The following is a 22,900-nucleotide window of genomic DNA, read 5'->3' on the forward strand; positions in this document are numbered from 1 at the left end:
ACAATCTCAGGAGAGGACAGGAGCCTGCCGACAGTCCTCTGTGTCAAATGACACCTTTCATTGGGAACGCAAAGCACCGCAATTCCATTATCCTAATTGCATCCTTTTCGTCCCCTCTCCCTCATTTTGAAGAGACTGTTGAAACTGTCTCCTGACAAAAACAAATCCGTTGGACATCCCCTTAAGGTTATTAAGGCCTATCATACAGATGGTATGCTAAAAGCTTATGATATAATAGAGAATGCTAGAATTTCTCTTTTTCAAAGACTATTGGTGTTTTTTCAGACACTATAGCTTAATTTATTCTGCCTATAGAAGTTTTATATACACTATATATACAAAAGTATGTGGACACCCTTATTTCAGCCGCTATCATTGCTGACAGGTGTATTACATTTGAGCACACAGCCATGCAATCTCCAGAGACAAACATTGGCAGTAGAATGGCCTTACTTAAAAGCTCAGTGACTTTCAAAGCTCAGTGACTTTCAAAGCTCAGTGACGTCATAGGATGCCACCTTTCCAACAATTCAGTTTGTCAAATTGATTGCAACACTCACTACCAAGTTCCAAACTGCCTCTGGAAGCAATGCCAGCACAAGAACTGTTCATCTGGATCTTCATGAAATGGGTTTCCATGGCTCAGCAGCCACACACAAGCCTAAGATCACCATCTGCAATCCCACGCGTTGGCTGGTGTGGTGTAAAGCTCTCCGCCATTGGACTTTGGAGCAATGGAAATACGTTCTCTTGAGTGATGAATCACGCTTCACCATCTTGCAGTCCAACTGACAAATCTGGGTTTGGTGGATGCCAGGAGACCGCTACCTGCCTGAATGCATAGTGCCAACTGTAAAGTTTGTTGGAGGAGGAATTATGGTCTGGGGCTGTTTTTCATGGTTCCGGCTAGGCTCCTTAGTTCCAGTGAAGGGAAATCTTAACTGTACACCATAGAATGATGTTCTAGATGATTCCGTGCTTCCAACAGTTTGGGTTAGGCCCTTTCCTGTTTCAGCATGACAATGCCCCCATGCACAAAACAAGGTCCATACAGAAATAGTTTGTCGAGATCGATGTGGAAGAGTTTGACTGGCCTGTACAGAGCCCTGACCGCAACCCCATCAAACACCTTTGGGATGAATTGGAATGCCGAATGCGAGCCGGGCCTAATCGCCCAACATCATTGCCCGACCTCACTAATGCTCGTGGCTGAATGGAATCAAGTCCCAGCAGCAGTGTTTCAAAATGTAGTGGAAAGCCTTCCCAGAGTGGAGGCTGTTATGGCAGCAAAGGAGGGACCAACTCCATATTAATGCCCATGATTTTAGAATGAGGTGTTTGGGAGCATCCACATACTTTTGGTCATGTAGTGTACCTTGACTAGCAACATTCGATGCCTTAAGGCTGGTTGGTGCATGCTGCGTTTTGTTTTCCGAGTAAGTGCTGTAGAGTTATGACTGTCAATTTGGCAAATGTGATGAAATAGTTTGACACTGAGCCACAGGGAACTGTTTCTATTCAGAGGAATGCTAGTGTTAGATTAGGTTGCACCTCAGTTGTGTTAGTTCAATGCCGTCTTCCTCTCCGTTACTCCGTTACTTTTAAATCAATACTGAAAAACAATATAAACGCAACAATTTCAAAGATTTTACTGAGTTACAGATGGAAATCAGTCAATTGAAGTAGTCATTATTCCCTAAGCGATGGCGCAGCCAAGGGTGAGCTTGGGAGGTCTTAGGCCTACCCACTTGGGAGCCATGTCCACCCACCGGGGAGCCAGACCCAGCCAATCAGAATTATTTTTTCCTCACGAAAGGGATTTAATAAAGACTGATATCCTCCTCAGTCCCCCCCATCCCCAGACGATCCCACAGGTGAAGAAGCAATGATGTGGAGGTCCTGGGCCGGCGTGGTTGTGAGGCCGGTTGGACATACTGCCAAATTTTCTAAACGACATTGGACGTGGCTTATGGTAGAGAAACTAATGCTCACTAACAGGGTTGTAAAGAAATTTGTGCATAAACAAAAAATAGAGAAATAAGCTTTTTGTGTGCGTGGAACATTTTTGGGATCTTTTATTTCAGATCATGAAAAATGGGACCAACACTTAAGTATACTAATGGGTAAAAGGAATAATTCAAACGATCAGACTATAGAGACTCCAACCATTTGCATAATGCTAAGTCCTTTCAGGTTGTTTTGATGTCCCCGTTCCCCCCTGTTGACAGTGGTGTTTGATCCGGCCCATTGATTGAAGGATTGTTTGGTTAATTGATTGATGAGCGTCTGATTCACACTAGTTGATTCATTTGCCCTCAGCCATTCATGTCATAATGGGCAGCCTCGGCTGACAGTGAGAGGAATGCTCCTCAACGCACAACTGTCCAGTGATGAAACAAGCAATAAATCACCCCTCTGAGATTTAACTTACCCTCTGCTTATGATATACTGTGTGTCTAAGCATCACATTTCATTAGGAGTCTTGTGGTTTCACCTGAATCATTGTTGAAGTTTGTTTGTCCTTGCCTAATGAAATTGCTAAATACGTACAAACATGCTAATTATTTTTTTTATTTATTAAGATTTTGTTCAACTTTGAAAGGTAGGACCTTTTTTAGATTAGCGAGTTCCTTCGCTGCGAAAACAGCTTGCCGACTCTAGCTGCTAAGCTCACATATTGCAAATTTCCATTGTCGTTCCCATTCAAGAGGCCAACCTGCCAGCTACCTAACCCTGAGAACATTTTAACATTTAAGATAAGAGCAGCATGCACTGGGAAGTCCAAAGGTTGAGGAGAGCAAAGCAAATTGGTAAGACATGCTCTTAAATTGGGATAAAAATGTCTGGAATATAGATGGGGTAAGAATTGACTATGTGGCCCCACATCTTCTTAAGTCTTTTCAAATGCATACAGAAAGCCATGTGCCTTTGTGCAAACTGCTGGTATTGGATTCCTCCTCAATAGTTTTTTTCCTCAAGAATTTATTTTTGACGGGGCCCATCATTTTTCCATAAATGCAGTGCAATAACTTCACACCCAATGATATTTAATTGATTCAGAATCGCGGCGAGACTCTGCCTCCTGTGGGAAACGCTTATTAAACTGGGAGGGTTAGAAAGTGAGGTCCTGAGGTGAGAATCCCAACGCAGGCGCCTTCCAATTAGATTCTCAGTGGGGAGATAGAAACTGGGGATGGAGAGGGAGTGACATTTACTGATTCGGTTTTGACAAGGGAGGTGGGACGGTGGACGGGGGGGGTTGTTGTCTTGTACTGCTAATGATGTGCTGACCTCATTATGTTTACGAATTGAATTTTGCAACAGGTTGAATGTTGAAGTCTAATTCAGTAGTTGGCTGAATGAATGAACCCCCCCCCAAACAACATCTTTTCCTCTGCCACACATTATTGCATTGCTCCAGTAGTCTGCTAGTGTTCGTTGTTGTGCAAAGAAGTTCATTTTGTTCAGAACACTTGATGTGTCTTTTGAATAGGGCTCTTGAAATTGATGGCACTACCTTCTGATGGCAGACTCTGGGTTTGTCAGCAGAACAAACTATAGAAACGTAATGGTTTGCTGTCCTTTTTTTCTGAGATGACTCTAAAAAGAACCTTCAATAGATGAATAGTGTAGGTCATAGAAATATAATTAATAGAACTGGCTTGGAAGCGCTAACCCTGGCAATTTGACTGGGAAACTCATGGGTACACTCGCCATGGCTGCCTGGTATTGTGATGAAATTATTTTCATGCTAATTTGGAATGTTCTATCAACTAATGCTGGATTGCCATGGTAATGTAGGATGTTCATTCAAATGATGCTAACTGATGTGGTTCATGCAGTGGAATGTATTTGTTGTTGTAATGTCAGTTGAGTTGACTCAACTGATTGAAGGGTACAGTTTCTGCTTTTAATTCCTTGCATGCGTACACTCTGGCTGCCAGTCCACCCATTATCGCGTCATTGACTTGTGTTGGGACGTCCGTTCTATTAATTCTTTCATTCTATTTCTATTGAGAAAATGAACAATTCTCCTTCATTTGGATGGGGGAAATCTAATGTCTTTCGGTATGACAAAGTATCCCAGCATAATAGCCAACAAATGGGCTGTTATTTAATTTTTACCGCCACATGTTTTTTAAACACGTTTTCTCTTTAACAAAAGCTCACATCAGTTATTCCTAATTGAAGATGGCGATCAATGTCCCCAAGGGAGGAATTTCATTTATTGAACCATAAAATGCACCACCTTGCCAATTGGACCCCAAATACATCAACATATGGTTTAGTGAGAACGCCTACATAAACTGTGTGGTAGAAATTCTGAAAGCCGGCCATTGAGGCAGCGCCTTGTAGCCCTAGGTCATTCTGAAGTGAAAAATGGTTTCTTAATAATCTGGCATGCAATATTTATCTTCTGAGTGCCAGCTCAGCAGAGTCTAGTGCTGGTTAGTCAAGTCATATTCCAAGGGCTTGTTTGATTAAGACCCTAGGCAAAGTGCTCTATTGCTCTGGATATGGAGCACATTGTTTGGGATGTGTCAAGGAAAGTTGATTTATCCTCCTGCTTTGACTACATCGACAACATCGTTTGTTCGCACAGAATCATTCCTAGGGGATAATCACTGTCGCGAAACGCCAATTTGGGACTGAAAGATGTTCATCAGATTCCCTTTGTTTATGTTATGCCTCGTGTCCTTGTCAACTGCTTAACCAGAGATCTAAATCTGGGCATACATTGGAGCACTATAAAGCCTACAGGTTGTATTTAGGCCAGATTCTAATTAAAGGAGCAATTGAAATTGTGTTAATTTCTTGAATGATAATGAACGAGTTGAGGCACTGACCTTATATTGAGTTGTATTATTTTCCAGAGCCCAGAGTTAATTATCCCTTTTATACCATGGCTATAATTTAACACACTTGCAGGTAGAAATGTTTTCAACATCCACTGAAGTAGCTAGCAAGTTTAATAGTGACAGTAGTTGCCTTGGTAACCAAACAAGACTTACTAGTTATAAAGTTAATATCCTGCAATTCTACACAATTTTCCATGATTAATGCCATGTTAATATATCTGATTGAGAGTGACTAACAAAATCACAAGGGTTCCTGAATTAGGGACCCCTGGAGGTCAGGGCCCCTGGGCGCACATTCGGACATGTCAGGCTAGAATAACTTAGCCATGTCAGCAAAAAGATGATTTGATTGTTAATTGAGCTACTGTCAGGGACTGACATAAGAGAGAAACTGCCGATGCACAATCAAATGTGGCACATTGTGTAGTCTACTATTCTAACTCTCAACAGGAAGTTAAGACCCCGACTGACGGATAATTATTTATCTACAGTGCATTCTTTCCCCACATTTTGTTACGTTACAGCATTATTCTAAAATTGATTCAATGTTTTTTTTTCTCATCAATCTACACACAATACCTCATAACAGTGAGAACAGGTTTTTAGAAATATTTGCACATTTATTAAAGATTAAAAAACATATTTACATAAGTATTCAGACCCTTTGCTATGAGACTCGAAATTGAGCTCCAGTGCATCCTGTTTCCATTGATCATCCTTGATGTCTCTACAACTTGATTAGAGTCCACCTGTGGTAAATTCAATTGATTGGACATGATTATGAAAGGCACACACCTGTCTATATAAGTTCCCACAGTTGACATTGCATGTCGGAGCAAAAACCAAGCTATGAGGTTGAAGGAATTGTCCTTAGAGCTGCGAGACAGAATTATGTAGAGGCACAGATCTGGGGAAGGGTATCTAAAGTTTCTGCAGCATTGAAGGTCCCCAAGAACACGGTGGCCTCCATCATTCTTAAGTGGAAGAAGTTTGGCACCACCAAGACTACTCCTAGAGCTGGCCTCCCTGCCAAACTGAGCAATCTGGGGAGAAGTGCCTTGGTCAGGGAGGTGACCAAGAACCTGATGGTCACATTGACAGAGCTCCAGAGTTCCTCTGTGGAGATGTGTGTCCTTCTGGAAGGTTCTCCCATCTTTGCAGCACTCCATCAATCAGGCCTTTATGGCAGAGTGGCCAGATGGAAGCCACTCCTCAGTAAAAGGCACATGACAGCCCGCTTGGAGTTTGCCAAAAGGAACCTAAAGGACTCTGGTCTGATGAAACCAAGATTGAACTCTTTGGCCTGAATGCCAAGCGTCACATCTGGAGAAAACCTCTCACAATCCCTACGGTGAAGCATGGTGGTGGCAGCATCATGCTGTGGGGATGTTTTTCAGCGGCAGGGACTGGGAGACTAGTCAGGATCGAGGGAAAGATGAATGGAGCAAAGTACAGATATCCTTGATGAAAACCTGCTCCAGAGCTCTCAAGACCTCAGACTGGGGCGAAGGTTCACCTTCCAACAGGACAACGACCCTAAGCACACAGCCAAGACAACACAGGAGCGGCTTCGGTACAGGTCTCTGAATGTCCTTGATTAGCCCAGCCAGAGCCTGGCTTTGAACCCGATCGATCATCTCTGGAGAGACCTGAAAATAGTTGTGCAGCGACGCCCACCATTCAACCTGACAGAGCTTGAGAGGATCTGCAGAGGACAATGTGAGAAACTCGCCAAATACAGGTGTGCCAAGCTCAAGAAGACTTGAGTCTGTAATCGCTGTCAAAGGTGCTTCAACAAAGTACTGAGTAAAGGGTCTGAATACTTATGTTAATGTAATATTTCAGTTTTTTTATTTTTTTATACATTTGCTGAAAATTCAATTGTGTGTAGATTGAGGGGGGGGGACAATTTAATCTGTTTTAGAATAAGGCTGTGTCTGAATGCTTTCCGAATGCACTGCATATGCAGTACCAGTCAAGTTTGGACACCTATTTTTACCATTTTCTTTTCTAGAGTAATAGTGTAGACATCAAAACTATGAAATAACACATATGGAGTCATGTTGTAACAAAGTGTTCATCAAATCAAAATATAATTTGAAATTCTTTAAAGTAGCCACCCTTGGCCCTGATGACAGATTTGCACACTCTTGGCATTCTCTCAACCAACTTTATGAGGTAGTCACCTGGAATGCTTTTCCAACAGTCCTAAAGGAGTTCCCACATATGCAGCATATGATAGTCCCACTAAGGGCAAACCAGATGGGATGGTGTATTGCTGCAGAATGCTGTGGTAGCCATGCTGGTTAAGGGTGCCTTGAATTCTAAATAAATCACAGACCGTGTCACCAGCAAAGCACCATCACACCACCACCTCCATGCTTCACGGTGGGAACCACACATGCGGAGATCATCCGTTCATCTACTCTGCGTCTCACAAAGACACATTGTTTGGAACCAAAAATATCAAATTTGGACTCATCAGACAAAAGTCTCTTCTTCTTACAGTTGATGTTGAGATGTGTCTTACTTGAACTCTGAAGGATTTATTTGGGCTGCAATCTGAGGTGCAGTTATTTGCCGGTTTTTGAGGCTGGTAATTCGAATGAACGTATCCTCTGCAGCAGCGGTAACTGTGTCTTCCTTTCCTGTGGCGGTCCTCATGAGCCTATTTTATCCTAGCGCTTGATGGTTTTTGTGACTGCACTTGAAGAAACGTTCAAATTTCTGACCTTCATGTGTTAAAGTAACTTGGTCTTTGCTTATTTGAGCTGTTCTTGCCATAATATGGACTTGGTCTTTACCCTATATAGGGCTATCAACTGTATACCAACCCTTCCTTGTCACAGCAAAACCGATTGGCTCTAACGCATTAAGAAGTAAAGAAATTCTAAAAATGTACTTTTAACAAGGCACACCTGTTAATTGAAATGCATTCCAGTGACTACCTCATGAAGCTGGTTGAGAGAATGCCAAGTGTGCAAAGCTGTCAAGGCAAAGGGTGGCTACTTTGAAGAATCTCATCTAAAATATATTTAGATTTAACACTTTTTTTGGTTACTACATGATTCCGTATTTTATTTCATAGTTTGTCTTCTATTATCCTACAAAGTAGAACATTGTAAAAAATAAAGAAAACCCCTTGAATGAGGTGTGTTCAAACTTTTGACTCATACTGTATATACTCTTTTTACTCTGACATGTCCGAGGCTCACTTTGAGAGAGTAGGCTGGTGCTGTAGTGTACTACTGACCTTTGTCTTGATTCCTACCTCAGAAGATAGGCCAGTTGCCCTGTAAATTGTTTGACATTAATTTAAGAATTAAACTATTTACTACTAATAGAGATCGCAAAACTGCACTCTGTCAGGGGCTGGGAAATGCATTTTTATTTTGCAAAAAAATCCGCTGAGGCAATGTGTGGACACTCCTAATGGCTCTCTGTAAAGATGCTTAGTTTGTCTTGGTCAGCATTCCTGAGTCTCCGATCTTAACCTGCTGACATAATGGCAAAGTTCTCTAGCTACATGTAGCAGGGACTGACCTTTTCAGGCAGGGAAGTCAACATGATCAATATTATGAGGTGTTACATTAGCAGTTCGATTGTGTTAGGTTTATTTAAGCAATAAGGCCCGATGGGTGGTGGTATATAACCAGTATACCACGGTTAAGGGCTGTGTCCAGGCACTCTGCGTTGCGTCATGCTTAAAAGCCCTTAGCACTGGTATATTGACCGTATATAACAAACCCATGGTCCCTTATTGCTATTATAAAGTGGTTACCAATGTAATTAGTGCAGTAAAAAATGTGTTTTTGTCATAGGCCAATCAGCATTCAGGGCTCGAACCACCCAGTTTATAAATGTAAATATATGCACCATTGTTATCATTTCCTCTCTCATTACAGGAAACTGACAGTAACACCATTAAGAAAACAGAAAAAGAGACCAAGTTCAAAGAGGCCAAGAAAGTCCTGAAGAGAAACTTCCAAGTCAACACCAAATTAGTTTTTACTGAAGACGGACAGGTTTGTGCAAACATTTATCTACATTCCATTTTATTTTGAGTCAGATCCAGTGATACAATTTTTTGGCTTCAGGCTCTGCATCAGCTAAATGAGAGAACCCATTTGTTTACGGGCAATTCCACGCTAACCAATTTACACTTAGATTTTTTCACTTTAAAATATCTGCCAAACAAAAACCATGAATTTTAAAGTTGAACAAAACAAACAACTCTATGCACAATGACTACTTTGAATAATTTGCGCAATCATTTGTATAAATAAAGCATGTGCAGATATAACGTTTGGTAACAATAAAACTGCCTGAGATTTTACTGTAATTCTGTTACCAAATGTTGCATCTGCACAGTTTTTCCAGTTATTGTTTAATGTATGTATTAATTACGGTAACATCTTCCTCAGTTTTATTCTGTTACCAATCTTTGCATCTGTACAGTTCTTCCTATAAATGTGTTTTTGTAAAATTCTGTGGAACATAAAAAGTAGTCCTTGTGCCTAGAGTTTTGTTGAACTTTGAAATCAATGTTTTTTCTTTGGTATACATTTTAAAGTTACAATTATGAGTCTCAGTGTAATTGCTTGCCATTACAACCATCATTCAGAGAAAATTAGATGGCACCTGTGATGTTTAGTTGTGTTGGCTGCATTGAATCCCAGCCAGCTGTAAATGTAATTAAGGAGACTAAACGTGTGTTGTATGCCCTCTTCTATGTGTGCGTTTGTGTGTGGATAAATGTTTTTGTGTGTGCATATGTGTTGATTCCTATCCAGCTGAAAATGAGATGGCACCATTGCAGTGTTGTGATTTAACTCTGTGTTGGTCTATGCCCCTCGCTCTCCAGATGGTGCAGCAGTGGCCCCCGCTCCAGAGGACGGCCGTGCCAGCCACAGAGGGGGAGGAGGATGACTGCACGTCGGGCATCAATGTGGAGGAGGCCAGAGAGAGGCTGCGCCGAGAGGACCAGGAGTTTGACAAGCTGGAGTACAGGCGTAAAGTCAAAGAGAAACACAGGGTAAGACTGTAGTACAATCATTAAGTTAAACAAACACACGGGTGAAGACTGCCGCACAGCCGTCAAAGGTCAGCCAAAAAAAATGTATCAAATCGAGCAGAAAAAGCAGGCAAGACTGTAGACAGAAGCAAAAACACAGGGTAAGACTGTAGTTCAGTCACAGTGTCAAACGGTTGCTTCACTAGCCCATACAGCAGCCTCGGGCAGGAGGTTAGTCGATTATTTCCCTGCATCATTTGGGAAAGCAGCATTTGATCCTAATGGTGATCCTCCTGCACTGAAGGGGGGGGGGTGACAATGAAGTAGTACAAACTGCATAATCATAATGTACATGACATAATATATTCCTGTATTGTTACTGCGGCAAGGTCCCTTATGGTACCTTAGCACCTGGTTGGATGTTTATACGAATCGCTGTCAACGGAGCCAGTTAAATGCTCCAACTTAATCTCCCCCACTCTGCACCCAGCAGGTACTGTATGAAAAATAAATGTCACAGCTGTGACACGTGCACGCTCACACATACGCATAGACACACACACACACACACACCCTGAGGTTATAACCTCCGTGATTGAGGACAGGCATGGGCCAGATGTGTCTCTGGAATGACTTGAAGCAGCTGTTGGAGCTGCACAGTATCAGTGGGGACCAGATGAAAGGGAAGGCAAGACCAAGCATTCAATGTGCTTAGAAATGGGCTCTGCACATTCAATTCAATAACCTGTTAGATTAGGGCAGAAAAATGTATCAGAAACTAGGTGGTCTTTATAGGCCTTGTATTGGGCTTAGATATATATATATCTATCTCAATAAACATGATTGATATATAATTGCCTCTTTTTTTTTTGCCTTTATGTATAACAAGGTCAAAATGTAAGCTATTAAAAAAAACGTCTTAGTTCTACTGCAGTAAAAGCTAAAAAATGTGGGCTAGTACAGTACTGGGGATGAAACTCTGTTTGGATATGAGTGTTCTAGATTTGCCCAGAGGAGAAGGCAAAGCCTGTCGTGCTGCACCCGTCCCTCCCACTCCAGGTTCTATTTTTAATCCCATATATAGTATATCGCAGGTTGAAATCCAAATGGCAATAACAGACATGTCTGAGTCTGGCACACAGCTTGGGAGCCCACAGGCAGACGGGGAGATCAGGTTCAGTTAATATTTTCGAGAGCGAGCTTCATTTCTCCACTAAAATAACTGCAGAAAGTTTGCTCAGTTTATCTGATTTGCAGAGAAAGTACTTTCCTTGCCAGTGGATAAATATTGACTGCTGGGATAAATATTGACTGCTGGATGCTATTGTCTCACCCACTCGTTGCTACCTTATTTTATTTTATGAGATTATTATCTTATGATTTGATTGGAAGTAGTAATGACTGGCCGTTGAAAGGCATGTGTTGTGTTGATGAGGGAATATATACATTGCACAATGTGTAGAAAACTCATATAGAACAGAATAAAGTCATTTTAGCAGTGTATGTCAGGGATTTCTTTTTCACACTTATGCAATTACCTTCTACTCAATTAACTCAAAGCTAAATAACCCACTAGTATTTCACTTTACTAGCAAAGGTTACAGTTCATCAAAACCTGATGAGGAATTTAAAAATGTTATGGTTGAGAGGGATGAAGCAGAAGGAATTGCAAATAAGTCTGGCTGCACAACCGATTGGCAAACGTACTGCAAATGTATAAATAATGTGACTAAACTGAATAAAAAGACGAAGCTACACTTTAAAACAAAGAATGATAGTAAAACGCTTTGGAGCGCCTTCAATGACATTTTGGGGGAAATGCAAACTCCGTTCCATCATTCATTGAATCAGATTCATTACAAAACCCACTGATACTACTTAAATTATTTTTTAATTGGCAAGATTAGCAAACTTATGCATGACATGTCAGCAACTAATGCTGACACTACACATCCAAGTATATCTGACCAAATTCTGAAAGACAAGAATAGTAATTTTGAATTCCGGAAAGTGAGTGTGGAAGACTAAGTTTTTTGTTGTTGTCTATCAACAATGACAAGCCACCAGGGTCTGACAACTTGGATGGAAAATGACTGAGGATGATAGCGGACAATATTGCCACTCCTATTTGCCACATCTTCAATTTAAGCCTACTAGAAAGTGTGTGCCCTCAGGCCTGGAGGGAAGCAAAAGTCATTCCTCTACCTAAGAATAGTAAAGCCCCCTTTACTGGCTCAAATAGCTGACCAATCAGCCTGTTACCAACCTTTAGTAAAGTTTTGGGAAAAATTGTTTGACCAGATACAATGCTATTTTACAGTAAACAAATTGACAACGGACTTTCAGCACGCTTATAGGGAAGGACATTCAACAAGCACAGCACTTACACAAATGACTAATTACTTGAGAGATTTATGATAAAAAGTTTGATTTTCATTTGAATATTCTGTAATTAACATAAAGAGAATTTGCGCATTTTCCCACCAGTGGTGTTTCTCCACCATTCGGACTTGTTGCGGATAAAAGTCAGTGTGTGATGACCTAGTGCACTCAATGTACGTTTTTGCTTAAGTTTTCATGTACCAAATAAAAATCTAAAGTTCAATGTGTTTCCATCACATTTTCAACTCTACCGATAGTTTTGTCACAAACTATTGAGTTAAATAGAAGAAGGCAAATTCTCGCTTTGCCTCTACTCTGGTTTTGGCACATGCGCTCTAGCCAACAGCTCACAGATACAGTGCGAGTAGGCTAGTCTACATAATTATTATGGATAAGAGCGATAATATTTGTTTTTGTCAAACTGCAGTCAAGCATCAATCATCATGTCACCAGAGTAAGACCCTCTATTTATTTGAAAGGAGCATCAAGATCACAGTGCACTCTCACCACCCTGTTAAGTTCATCATAACGTATTTCATCTGTAGCCTAATAAACTGCATGGTTTCCCGAGTCACCTTGGGAGGACAACACCATGTCATAGCACGACTCCAAGTTTACTTCGATAAGATGGTTATTATATCAATATTTGCGCGTTTGTACCACCATTTCTCACATACTTAATTTTACAGACACAAAAAGATCCCACCGTGTCGAACGAACAAATTCTGTCGCCATTTATAAAATTGTACCGAAGCTACCTGTTTCCACCATCTGTTGTGATTTAAAAAACATGACGTTACTCAAACTGTGGATGAAAATGTGGTTAATGTCAAGCATGCATTAGCTCTGCTGAAGTGTTGTGTAGGTGAGCCACCTCCCCCGTAAAGGGCGGCCCTCGAGTGGCTCATCTCATGGTCTCGACAATTAAGTTATGCCGCAGGCACTCCCCCCGCACGTCTATTAGGCATGGCTGTTGTGATTAACGCCTTGTCCCGTTCATTTGTCGTGCTCGCCGAGCATTGCCAAGAATGGTTGTTGTGATGACGGCTGACGCGTGAAGGGAAAAACAGACACTTTAAAAATCCATTTAAATTTCTGTGCAGCACGCTGCCTCCGACACTCAGACGCGTGTCCAGAAATCAATTAGCAGCATTCACCAACATGAATCATTCCTGGCTGGCTGGTGTGCTAAATATCCCTCATGTAGCTAACTCTCTGTCTCTGGCTGTACTAAAGGCCCTACTCAAACACTGTTGTGATCGTTTTAGTTTGACGTTCTAACTGAACTTGCCACCTATTACTAGAGACCTACAGTAGAGAGCCAACCGCTCTGGACCACTGTAGCTACTGTAACTGCACACAGCATGCTGACTGAGGGACCGGAGGCATGCTGACAGACTGCCAACTAGATGGGCAGTTACTAGTCTGGTGGCCGTGGCCCCTACTAATGGAAGGCAGCTCAGTGGGGAAAATGTATTACTCTCCCCAGACCGTCCTAATAGATCCATAACTTATTTGTTAGTCACGACTCCCTCTGGTGTTCGCTCTCTCTTCTCCCACTTCCTTTCTTATGCTCTTGCTATCGCTCTCCCTCCACCACTTTTCTGCATCGTTTGGAGGCCGGGCCAGAGTAGATTCCCATATTTTCATTCGGTCACGGCCCTGTGCTCCTCGCTAGCTCTGTAAAATGCTTTAGAAACCCTCCCCCCTGCTCATACCTTGTGGCCTGAAAACCAATGAGAGTCAGGTGAAAACCAATGAGAGCCCGGTTCTAGCCTTCCTCCCATATCACAGACAAATGAGGAGGGAGTGGATGGCTGTAGGACAGCAGCCATTCCCCTCCTCGCCACCACACACACACCCACTAGTGGCGGTCGCTGCTGTTTAAGATTAGGGAGGACCATTCTTTTTGTTGCTTGACCTTATTTCCGGGGTAGGATGTCATTGTAAAATAATTTGTCCTTCACTGACATGCCTAGTTAAATAAAGGATAAATAAAAATTATATTACAGCATATTGGATGACTGTCATTCATATTCCATTCACCCAGCTCAATGTGACATCGATAGATTTAGGCTACTACATGATACTAGAATTTTGTCCTATACCCATCATAAGGTTGCTACAACCTAGTCTACAAATGAAAGTTGATAACATAGGTGCACAGGTCAAGAGACAAATTGGAGTAATCAAGGTGACAGAGTGACTCATTCAATACCGCCTTGCACACTCTTGCCTGAATCTAGCTGATCTAGGGTGTAATCATTAGTCCCAACAGCAGTTGCAAACACGTTTCGATTAGACAAATTCAGCTATATTTATCCCTGTTTCATTCCATTTGCTTCCTTTTCAGAAATGTTTTTCAACAGAATCGGCAGAATGAATACACCCTTGATCACCTGCACACACAGTTCACTTTCATAGCAGCCACATACAAACATCTTCATCACTTTGGGTTATGTGTAACTCTGTGTTGTTGTATGTGTCAAACTGCTTTGCTTTCTCTCGGCCAGGTTGCAGTTGTAAATGAGAACTTGGTCTCAACTAGCCTACCTGGTTAATTAAGTAAAGGTGAAATAAATAAATAATTAAATTATAAAGGGTCACGTTAAGGGAGAAAACAGTTTATGGCCCGTATATCACTTAGTTTCCTGCCTAGCAATAAAGATACAATGTTTGTTCAGATGTGTAGGAGGAGACTCAGCCTAGGAGAAATGGTTAAATATCAGTGCTTGTGTGAACAATGTCTTTGTCTAATGCAGCTGTATTGATCCTCTAAGAAGAATAAACTTGGTTTGAGCTTTCATAGTATCCGTGGAGTTTCTACTCTGAAAATTAGAACCTAACAATAGTCTCTATGTATTGGATAATGGCACAATCATTTGGCCGTGGGCTCATAAAATGTATTTAATGTATGGCTCATAACATGTATTTTAATGTAGGGGTCATCAGGCTTTCATTTTAATGCCGATCAAAGCTATATACTTTAGTATGACACTTCTGGTTTGTGCGGGAAATACTGGATTACTTATTTATTCTCTGGATGGAACATTTTGTAAAATATCGGGAAAATATTCAACCCTAATACACACACACATTCTAATGCAAAATGTGGTTTTCACTGAGTGACATTTGGAGCTGCTGACATTTCCTAATGCCTTCTCCCGCCGCATATAAATAGGCTTTTGTTTTCTCACACTATCATTATTTTTCCCCTCTAGCGAGGGTTTCACTCCCGTGTCAAGTCATTTACTGTGGTCAGTTCTCCCTGAATATGCCGTGTTGGCCAAATGATAATGGTGGAGGTCTGCTTTATTTTGGACTGTGTTTTGCAAGTCAGCCATTTTGTTTAGATTTGTTTGGTGTTTTTTTCCCACCTGAAGGATGTGGCTGCCTCTCGATACTCTATTGTGACCTGTCTAACCTCCACTCTTCTGTCTGCTTTCTTTCCTCCCATCCCCTCTCTTCTATGTCTTAGCTTAGAGGCAGTAACCAGTGAATATTATCATTTTTAAAAAACTACATAGAACAAAAAAGAGAAAGCATATCCTCTCATGGAATCTCTGACAATCTAATGAAATACAGCCATTTCACCCCAAAACAACCTGCCCTGAAAGGCATGGATTGTCAGAGCTATACGACACCTAAATCTGGTCAGACTGACATTGCTCCAAACTCAGTCTCCCTCTTCTCTCCCACAGGAGAAGAGACTGAAGGAGAACGCTGCCAGAAGAGAAGCCAGCAAGCAGTACGCTGAGGTAAGTCTCTCTCCTCCATTTTACATTAGAATTTCTCCCCCCAAACCCCTCTTAAAATCTATCACATCCTGAATGGGTTTGACTCCATTCACTAGCTCCCCTTCACTCGTGTTACGTTAAACCGTGGCTGTTTAAAGTGATACTTCTGTCAGGATGCTGCTATTGAACTCCAGTCTAGCTTCAAAAGGAGAGGCAGTCTCTAAAAGTGAGGGCCACACTCTACCCCTTCGTCTTTGTAACAAAGGCAGAAGGAGCATTCTCTCTTCTTCAGCCAATGTCAGACGAAGAACACAGAGTTCCCTGATGCCGATGTAGCACTTAGCTTTTAGATTGGAACAGAATTCATTGAGGAGAGAATGGGACAAGCACAATGGTACTTTACAGGGTCATTAATGTCAGCCCCTCTAGTGAGTCATGTGAAGTGTTATCTTCACAAAGGGGGACATGCTTTTCTGCAGACAAATACCAAACGCTCCATAGAGCTTCTCTATCGCCAGCTGAATTGGCTCCACTCCTGCCACGTGATGATGAGACTGAGTGAGTAGTTCCTTTTCTTACGCAAGATCCCGGTCACAAAGCATCTGGGGTGTCTTCAGCAGAGGCGAGTCCCTCTTCCTCTCCGTGTAATATTAAATCCCCCTCTGCTCAGCTTGTGTCCGTCTGCCCGCCTGCTGAATTCGTCTTGCGTAATGTGGAAATGAAAAATCTTGTCTTCAACCTCAGCATAATTACCATGCCAGCACTCTTTCTTTCTCTCCTGTCAATCAAGCACACCCAGTGTCATTACATTAATGCTGGCTTGCAGTGATAGATACTCCGGAGGTGTTAGGGTGGCATTTCTCTAATCTCCCTTCCGGCAGCTCTTCTGATGCCTCCTACCACTCTGGTGTATAGCCTACCTTACGTCTCCTGCTCTGTTTAGCTTTGTTCCTATTTGGCCTCTTCAGTGACGCGGGAGACTAATAAGGGGAAAATTAATGCAACATCTGAATGTGGCGTCATGGGTGGGATTATCATACACATCCTATCCCCCCTGATCTCGTTCGACGCTGACTCCACTCCTACACCATAGACTTCCTATTGAGTTAAATCAGACATTGATGAATACTTCACAATTATCCCTCATTTCATTGGGTTCAGAATCCACGTTTCCCATCTTTCTTTAAAGAAATACTATGTAGAAATACCTCCGGCATTTCCTGGTTGCTAAATTTCTAATATTTCGCCTAATATCAGTTTGTGACAAAACAAGCAACAATCGTGTCGCTAACTGTTCACCAATCAGTCGATCTCCAAGCCATTCCTAGTCGCTCACCAAACGTTTCTGTAAGAAAATATGATTAAGCCTTGCTATTTATTTTTTTCATTTTGCACTGTTGGTGGTATGTGCACTTGATTCAACAGCCCTAGCGCCGGGAAGGCAAGGTGTTCCCATTTTTTGAAGCACTACATGTGTCTGAAAGTAGAACTCCGCCTATCCGGCAGGCCCAGATAGAGAATCAAGTGCACCTATAGGCCTACCACTAGCCAATCAGATTACCGTGTCTGCACAGTTTCCTCGAGCCATAGACTGATAAAAGAAGCTTCGACCGCACAGCAAAGTTGATAATGTGAGATTTCAACACTTTTAAAACCATGACTAGAGAAAGACTCAACGAATACAGCAAAGAGCTGCTGTTATTATGAGTTAGCTTATAATTAAGTTATTCAGCACTGTCAACACTTTGTTCAACAGTTTTATAAGCCATAAAATATGCGTTCTCTCTAATTCCACTTACGCTACAAGCAGCCTGCAGCTACAATGAATGAATATAGCGAAGTGTTTTGATAAGCTTGCGTTATTATTTGCTGCTTGGCTTTTTTAATATATAGAGATTTTTCTTTCTCTGGTCATAGGAGTAACACCATTAATTTGCGCATGAGGCATGAATAATGCAGTTTGACTTAAGTTTCGCCATCAGCTGGGGGAGGGAGCCTCGCATCCGACATCCGAAGTAATGCAACAAATGATCTAGCAGTGTGATCATATACCTAAAATGTTGAAATATAATTTTGAAAATGGTCTGAGCCACACACAATTGGTGGGGCAGTTCAAGCGTGGACAATATGCAGTGCTAATGTATTGGGCCTACAGCACAGACCTCATGTTAAACACAGTCTAATAATCTGAGCAGTAGAGGTCGGCTTGCATTTTGACTTGGTGATCTTGACTTAGAAAAGGTTGGTAGGCATCCCAAATGGCGCAGTGGTCTAAGGCAGTGCTACCTGGGCCACTAGAGATCCTGGTTCGAGTCCAGGCTCTGTCGCAGCCGGCTGCAACCAGAAGACCTATGGGGGCGGCGCACAATTGCGTCGTCCAGGTTAGGAGAGAGTTTGGCCGGCAGGGATGTTCTTGTCCCATCGCGCACTAGTGACTCCTGTGGTGGGCTGGGTGCATGCACACTGACACGGTCGCCAGGTGTACGGTGTTACCTCCGACACATTGGTGCGGCTGGCTTCCGGGTTAAGCGGGCATTGTGTGAAGAAGCAGTGCGGCTTGGCTGGGTTGTGTTTTGACCTTCGCCTCTCCCGAGTCCGTACGGGAATTTCAGTGACGGGACTAGACTGGAACTACTGTTTGGATACCACGAAATTGGGGAGAAAAAGGGGTATAATCCAAAAATAAAAGGTTGGTGACCACTGGTGTAGAGAATTATTGTACCATCTAAACAAACCGCTGTGAAATACATTTTCCATAACTAAAAATATTGTATTTTCAGCTGTTTGAAGCTAGTGTACAAAACCTAAAGTAAGATGCAGAAGACCTGGAATCATAGAAATAGAGCACATAGAACATATCTACTACTTCTTAGACTTGCTTTCAATGAGAATTACAGATTTATAACATATTTCTGTGAATTTGGTTGGGTATCACAAAAACCTACACATTACAGCTTTAAATCTGCCCATTTTTTAAAGTAGCTTTTTTTCTCAATTCGTTCATCTTCTGTTGGCCCTGAAGTCTGCTCTTATGTTTTACCAGCTGCATGGTAAACCAGGCTGCTTCCTCCTGGTATTGATGGGGGCTGTGTGTTGAACTATGCACCGCCATACTGAACACTTCTCACTCTGCCATCCTCCCACTCACACAGAGACAATTAGAGCATTACAGGCTGTCTCCACTGGGCAACGTGCCTTCAGCCCTCCACTGTTGTCTCATTTATCATCGCTAACACTTTTCCCCAAAGCCTGCGAGCGCAACCATGGTGCCCTCAATAAAGCAGCAGGCCAGACTTATCCAGGCTAACGCTTGGGGAGACTTCGTGCTTGTTTGTTAAGGATTTGGAAGGAATTGGGAAAGTCTTAGGTCAGATATAGCTTGTTAACAAAATGAAGTGCCTTCTACACTGTCCTTGAGTTTAAAGGTTTTTTTGTCATTTGAAGTTTTGATTTTGTGTGGTTTTGTGATCCTGGAGTATTTATTTAGTCTTCAAGGTCTTATTTAATCTTCAAGTTCTCTGGGCAAGATAAATTTGTAAGTCGCTCTGGATAAGAGCGTCTGCTAAATGACTTAAATGTAAATGTAAATAAAGATGCAGCATCTTGTTTCTAAGGGTGCTATTGATCATATAAGCACAATGTCCCGTAGTTGGATACCTTAAAGCAGGTATTCCCAAACTGGGTTGCCGTCGTGGGTACGCCAAATACAAATGTAATTCATAAATTATTATTATTTTTTCACATTTTCAAGCAGTCCATTTATAGTTTCCAACAGGGCTATACATTTGGGTGATGTTTTTTTATCGCCTGAGTAGCCTCGTTTCACTGCCAAAAATAACATTAAACAATCTAGTGTTCAGCGAAATAACAACACAATGTCAAATAATAAACATCCAATCACATTAACTGTTACTCTCTCGTGGGAATTCCACTATGTAGCCAAATGTAGCTGCTGCTCATTCCATTGGCTCGAAAATTGATAAATAGTTTTAAAAAAGTACGGCCCATAGACACATACCAGTTCTACAGGTAGTACTGCTACCACTACCAGCAGTAGTGCACCTGTCGACGACACAAGTTGTTCTGCTTCCATGAGCACATCCAATGCTATCATCAGTAATTTTACATTTGTTGTTAGCCCAGCTAGCATGGACACTGACAGTTGTGAATCTCATGCAGCCGAAAGAGCAACTGATCCCTTACCCGGGAAGCACCGAACAGACAGTGACGTTGGACCATCGAAGAGGCGCAAATATGACCCCTACATTGATTTGGGGTTCACTTATATTGGGAGTAGTGCCTTTCCTCAGCCACAGTGTATTTAATGTGCAAAGTACCATCTCACAACACAATGAAACCTTCACTTTTGCGCAAACATTTAGAAACAAAACATGCCAATTTAAATAAAAAAATAAGCCACAGGAGTTTTTTGAGCGAGAATGAAAGACTTTCGAGTAGTAAGACATGTATAAAAGCAACAGATACCATTAATAAGAAGGGGCTAGAAGTGTCTTATATGGTGAGCTACGGAGTAGTTAGCACAGGCAAGCCCCATACTATTGTGGAGGACTTTAATTCTTCCTGCTGCCGCAGATATGTCTGGGACAATGCAGGGGGGAATAGGCCCAACAAAAAAAATGCCTTCATCAAACAGCACTTTCACAATGCATCATTGACGTGGCAGGAGATGTTTTGAAACAATTACTGCTTCACATACAAGCCAGTGATTTCTATGCGTTACAGCTGGATGAGTCAACAGACGTGGCGGGCCTGGCACAGCTCCTAGTATATGTCAGTTACATTTATGGGGGTTCAATTAAGGAAGACATTCTCTTCTGCAAACCACTGTGTATTTTCTGAACTATGCAATGATATGGGCAGCAAATATGTAACACTTTTACAACATACAGAAGTGCGCTGGTTATCAAGGGGCAAAGTATTGACATCTTGTTTTAAAATTGAGAGACTAGCTTAAAGTTTTCTTCGCTGACCATCATTTTCACTTGAAGAGTTTCTCACATGACTGGCCTATCTGGGTGATGTTTTTTCTCGCCTTAATGATCTGAATCTAGACTTACAGGGACTCTCCCCGGCTATATTCAATGTGCGGGACAAAATTGAGGCTATGATTAAGAATTTGGAGCTCTTCTCTGTCTGCACTAACAAGGAACTTCCTCGAGTCCACTTACCGATATCTGAACAAGAGAGCCTCATCAAAATTGCAACAAGTGGTTCTGTGAAAATGGAATATAATCAGAAGTCATTGCCAGATTTCTGGATTGGGCTGCGCTCAGAGTATCCTGCCTTGGCAAATCGCGCTGTTAAGACACTGATGCCCTTTGCAACCAGGTACCTATGTGAGAGTGGATTCTCGGCCCTCACTAGCATGAAAAACTAAATACAGGCACGTGTTGTGTGTGGAAAATGATTTAAGACTGAGACTCTCTCCAATACAACCCAACATTGGAGAGTTATTTGCGTCCTTTCAAGCACACCCTTCTCATTAACCTGTGGTGAGTTATTTCCCATTTTCGATGAACAAATCAAGTTTGATATGTAAGATAGCGAAATTAAAGAGTACAATTATTGATTATAATTGTTATTTGTGCCCTGGTCCTGTGAGAGCTCTTTGTCACTTCCCACAAGCCGAGTTGTGACAAAACATGAATTTAACATAAGAATGAGCGTATTATATAGTGTGTGCTTGGCAGGCTTACAATGATAGGAAAAATAAAAAAATCAACTCTCAAATTTGATAGTGCGCTGACCCTGGTGCTAGAAGGGGGTACGCAGCTGGAGGTTGAGCGTTTGAAGGGTACGCAACTTTAAAAAGTTTGGAAACCACTGCCTTAAGGATATTATAAAGATGAGATTTGTCTCTGACGAATGACCGGCTCTTAGGCTGTGCGTGAGATTCAAGTTTGGGGAAGCATTTAATGCATCCATCTTAGCAGTTTCAGACTAATGTAAGAGCCTACTATTCCTAATTTGATGAGTAGATTGGATGGTGAGGAATTAAGATTATAATAGCTCACTCACTGTTTGCAAAAAAATAGGCTGCCGTTCTGAAATATGCGTTTCTTGTCCATTCTTTGCACTTGTTTGGAGCTCAGCCCCAGCTATAGGATTTTTTTTTTGAAGTGAACGTTATTTATGATAAGTTTCAAATTTGACATTTTATTAGTTGTATGTATTGTATATACGTGGTATACACTGTCCAACGAAATGCGTACAAGTTTTTTCTCAACAATGCAACAATAAGAAATAATAAAATATAAAAATTGAATAAACATTTTAGCATAAGTATAATACAGGAAGGCACAATTTATAGTACAATATTTACACATGTATCAGGGAATGTGCACTATTAGCAGTAGTAAATAAAGAGCCTCGTTTGTGTGGACTACATGACCAAAAGTCATGAACATCTCATTCCAAAATCATGGGCATTAATATGGAGTTGGTCCCCCCTTTGCTGCTATAACAGCCTGCACTCTTCTGGGAAGGCTTTCTAATAGATGTTGTAACATTTGCTGCAGCCATGAGCATTAGTGAGGTTGGGTACTAATGTTGAGCGATTAGGCCTGGCCAGCAGTCGGCGTTGCAATTCATCCCAAATATGCTCGATGGGGTTGATATCAGGGCTCTGTGCAGTCCAGTCAGGTTCTTCTACACCGATCTCTGCAAACCATTTACGTATGGGCCTCGCTTTGTGCACAGGGGCATTGTTATGCTGAACGAGGGCCTTCCCCAAACTGTTGCCACAAAGTTGGAAGCACAGAATCGTCTAGAATCGCATACTGTAGCGTTAAGATTTCCCTTCACTGGAACTAAGGGGCCTCGCCCAAACCATGAAAACCAGCCCCAGAGCATTATTCCTCCTCCACCAAACTTTACAGTTGACACGA

The 22,900-nt window shown here is 41.8% G+C and overlaps 1 protein-coding gene across 2 annotated transcripts in view; it reads left to right on the plus strand.

Annotated features, from left to right (window-relative positions):
* The window catches only part of ddx10 (DEAD (Asp-Glu-Ala-Asp) box polypeptide 10), a 63,212-nt gene that overhangs the window by 26,499 nt on the left and 13,813 nt on the right, over positions 1-22,900 (plus strand). For both annotated transcript variants that reach the window (XM_029627497.1, XM_029627496.2), the window contains exons 14-16: positions 8,765-8,884; positions 9,724-9,894; positions 15,957-16,013. In XM_029627497.1, the coding sequence (XP_029483357.1) occupies positions 8,765-8,884; positions 9,724-9,894; positions 15,957-16,013 (348 nt within the window). The remainder of the gene's footprint in view (positions 1-8,764; positions 8,885-9,723; positions 9,895-15,956; positions 16,014-22,900) is intronic.

The sequence above is a fragment of the Oncorhynchus nerka genome, linkage group LG22 (assembly GCF_034236695.1).
Source record: "Oncorhynchus nerka isolate Pitt River linkage group LG22, Oner_Uvic_2.0, whole genome shotgun sequence".
Lineage (NCBI taxonomy): Eukaryota > Metazoa > Chordata > Actinopteri > Salmoniformes > Salmonidae > Oncorhynchus > Oncorhynchus nerka.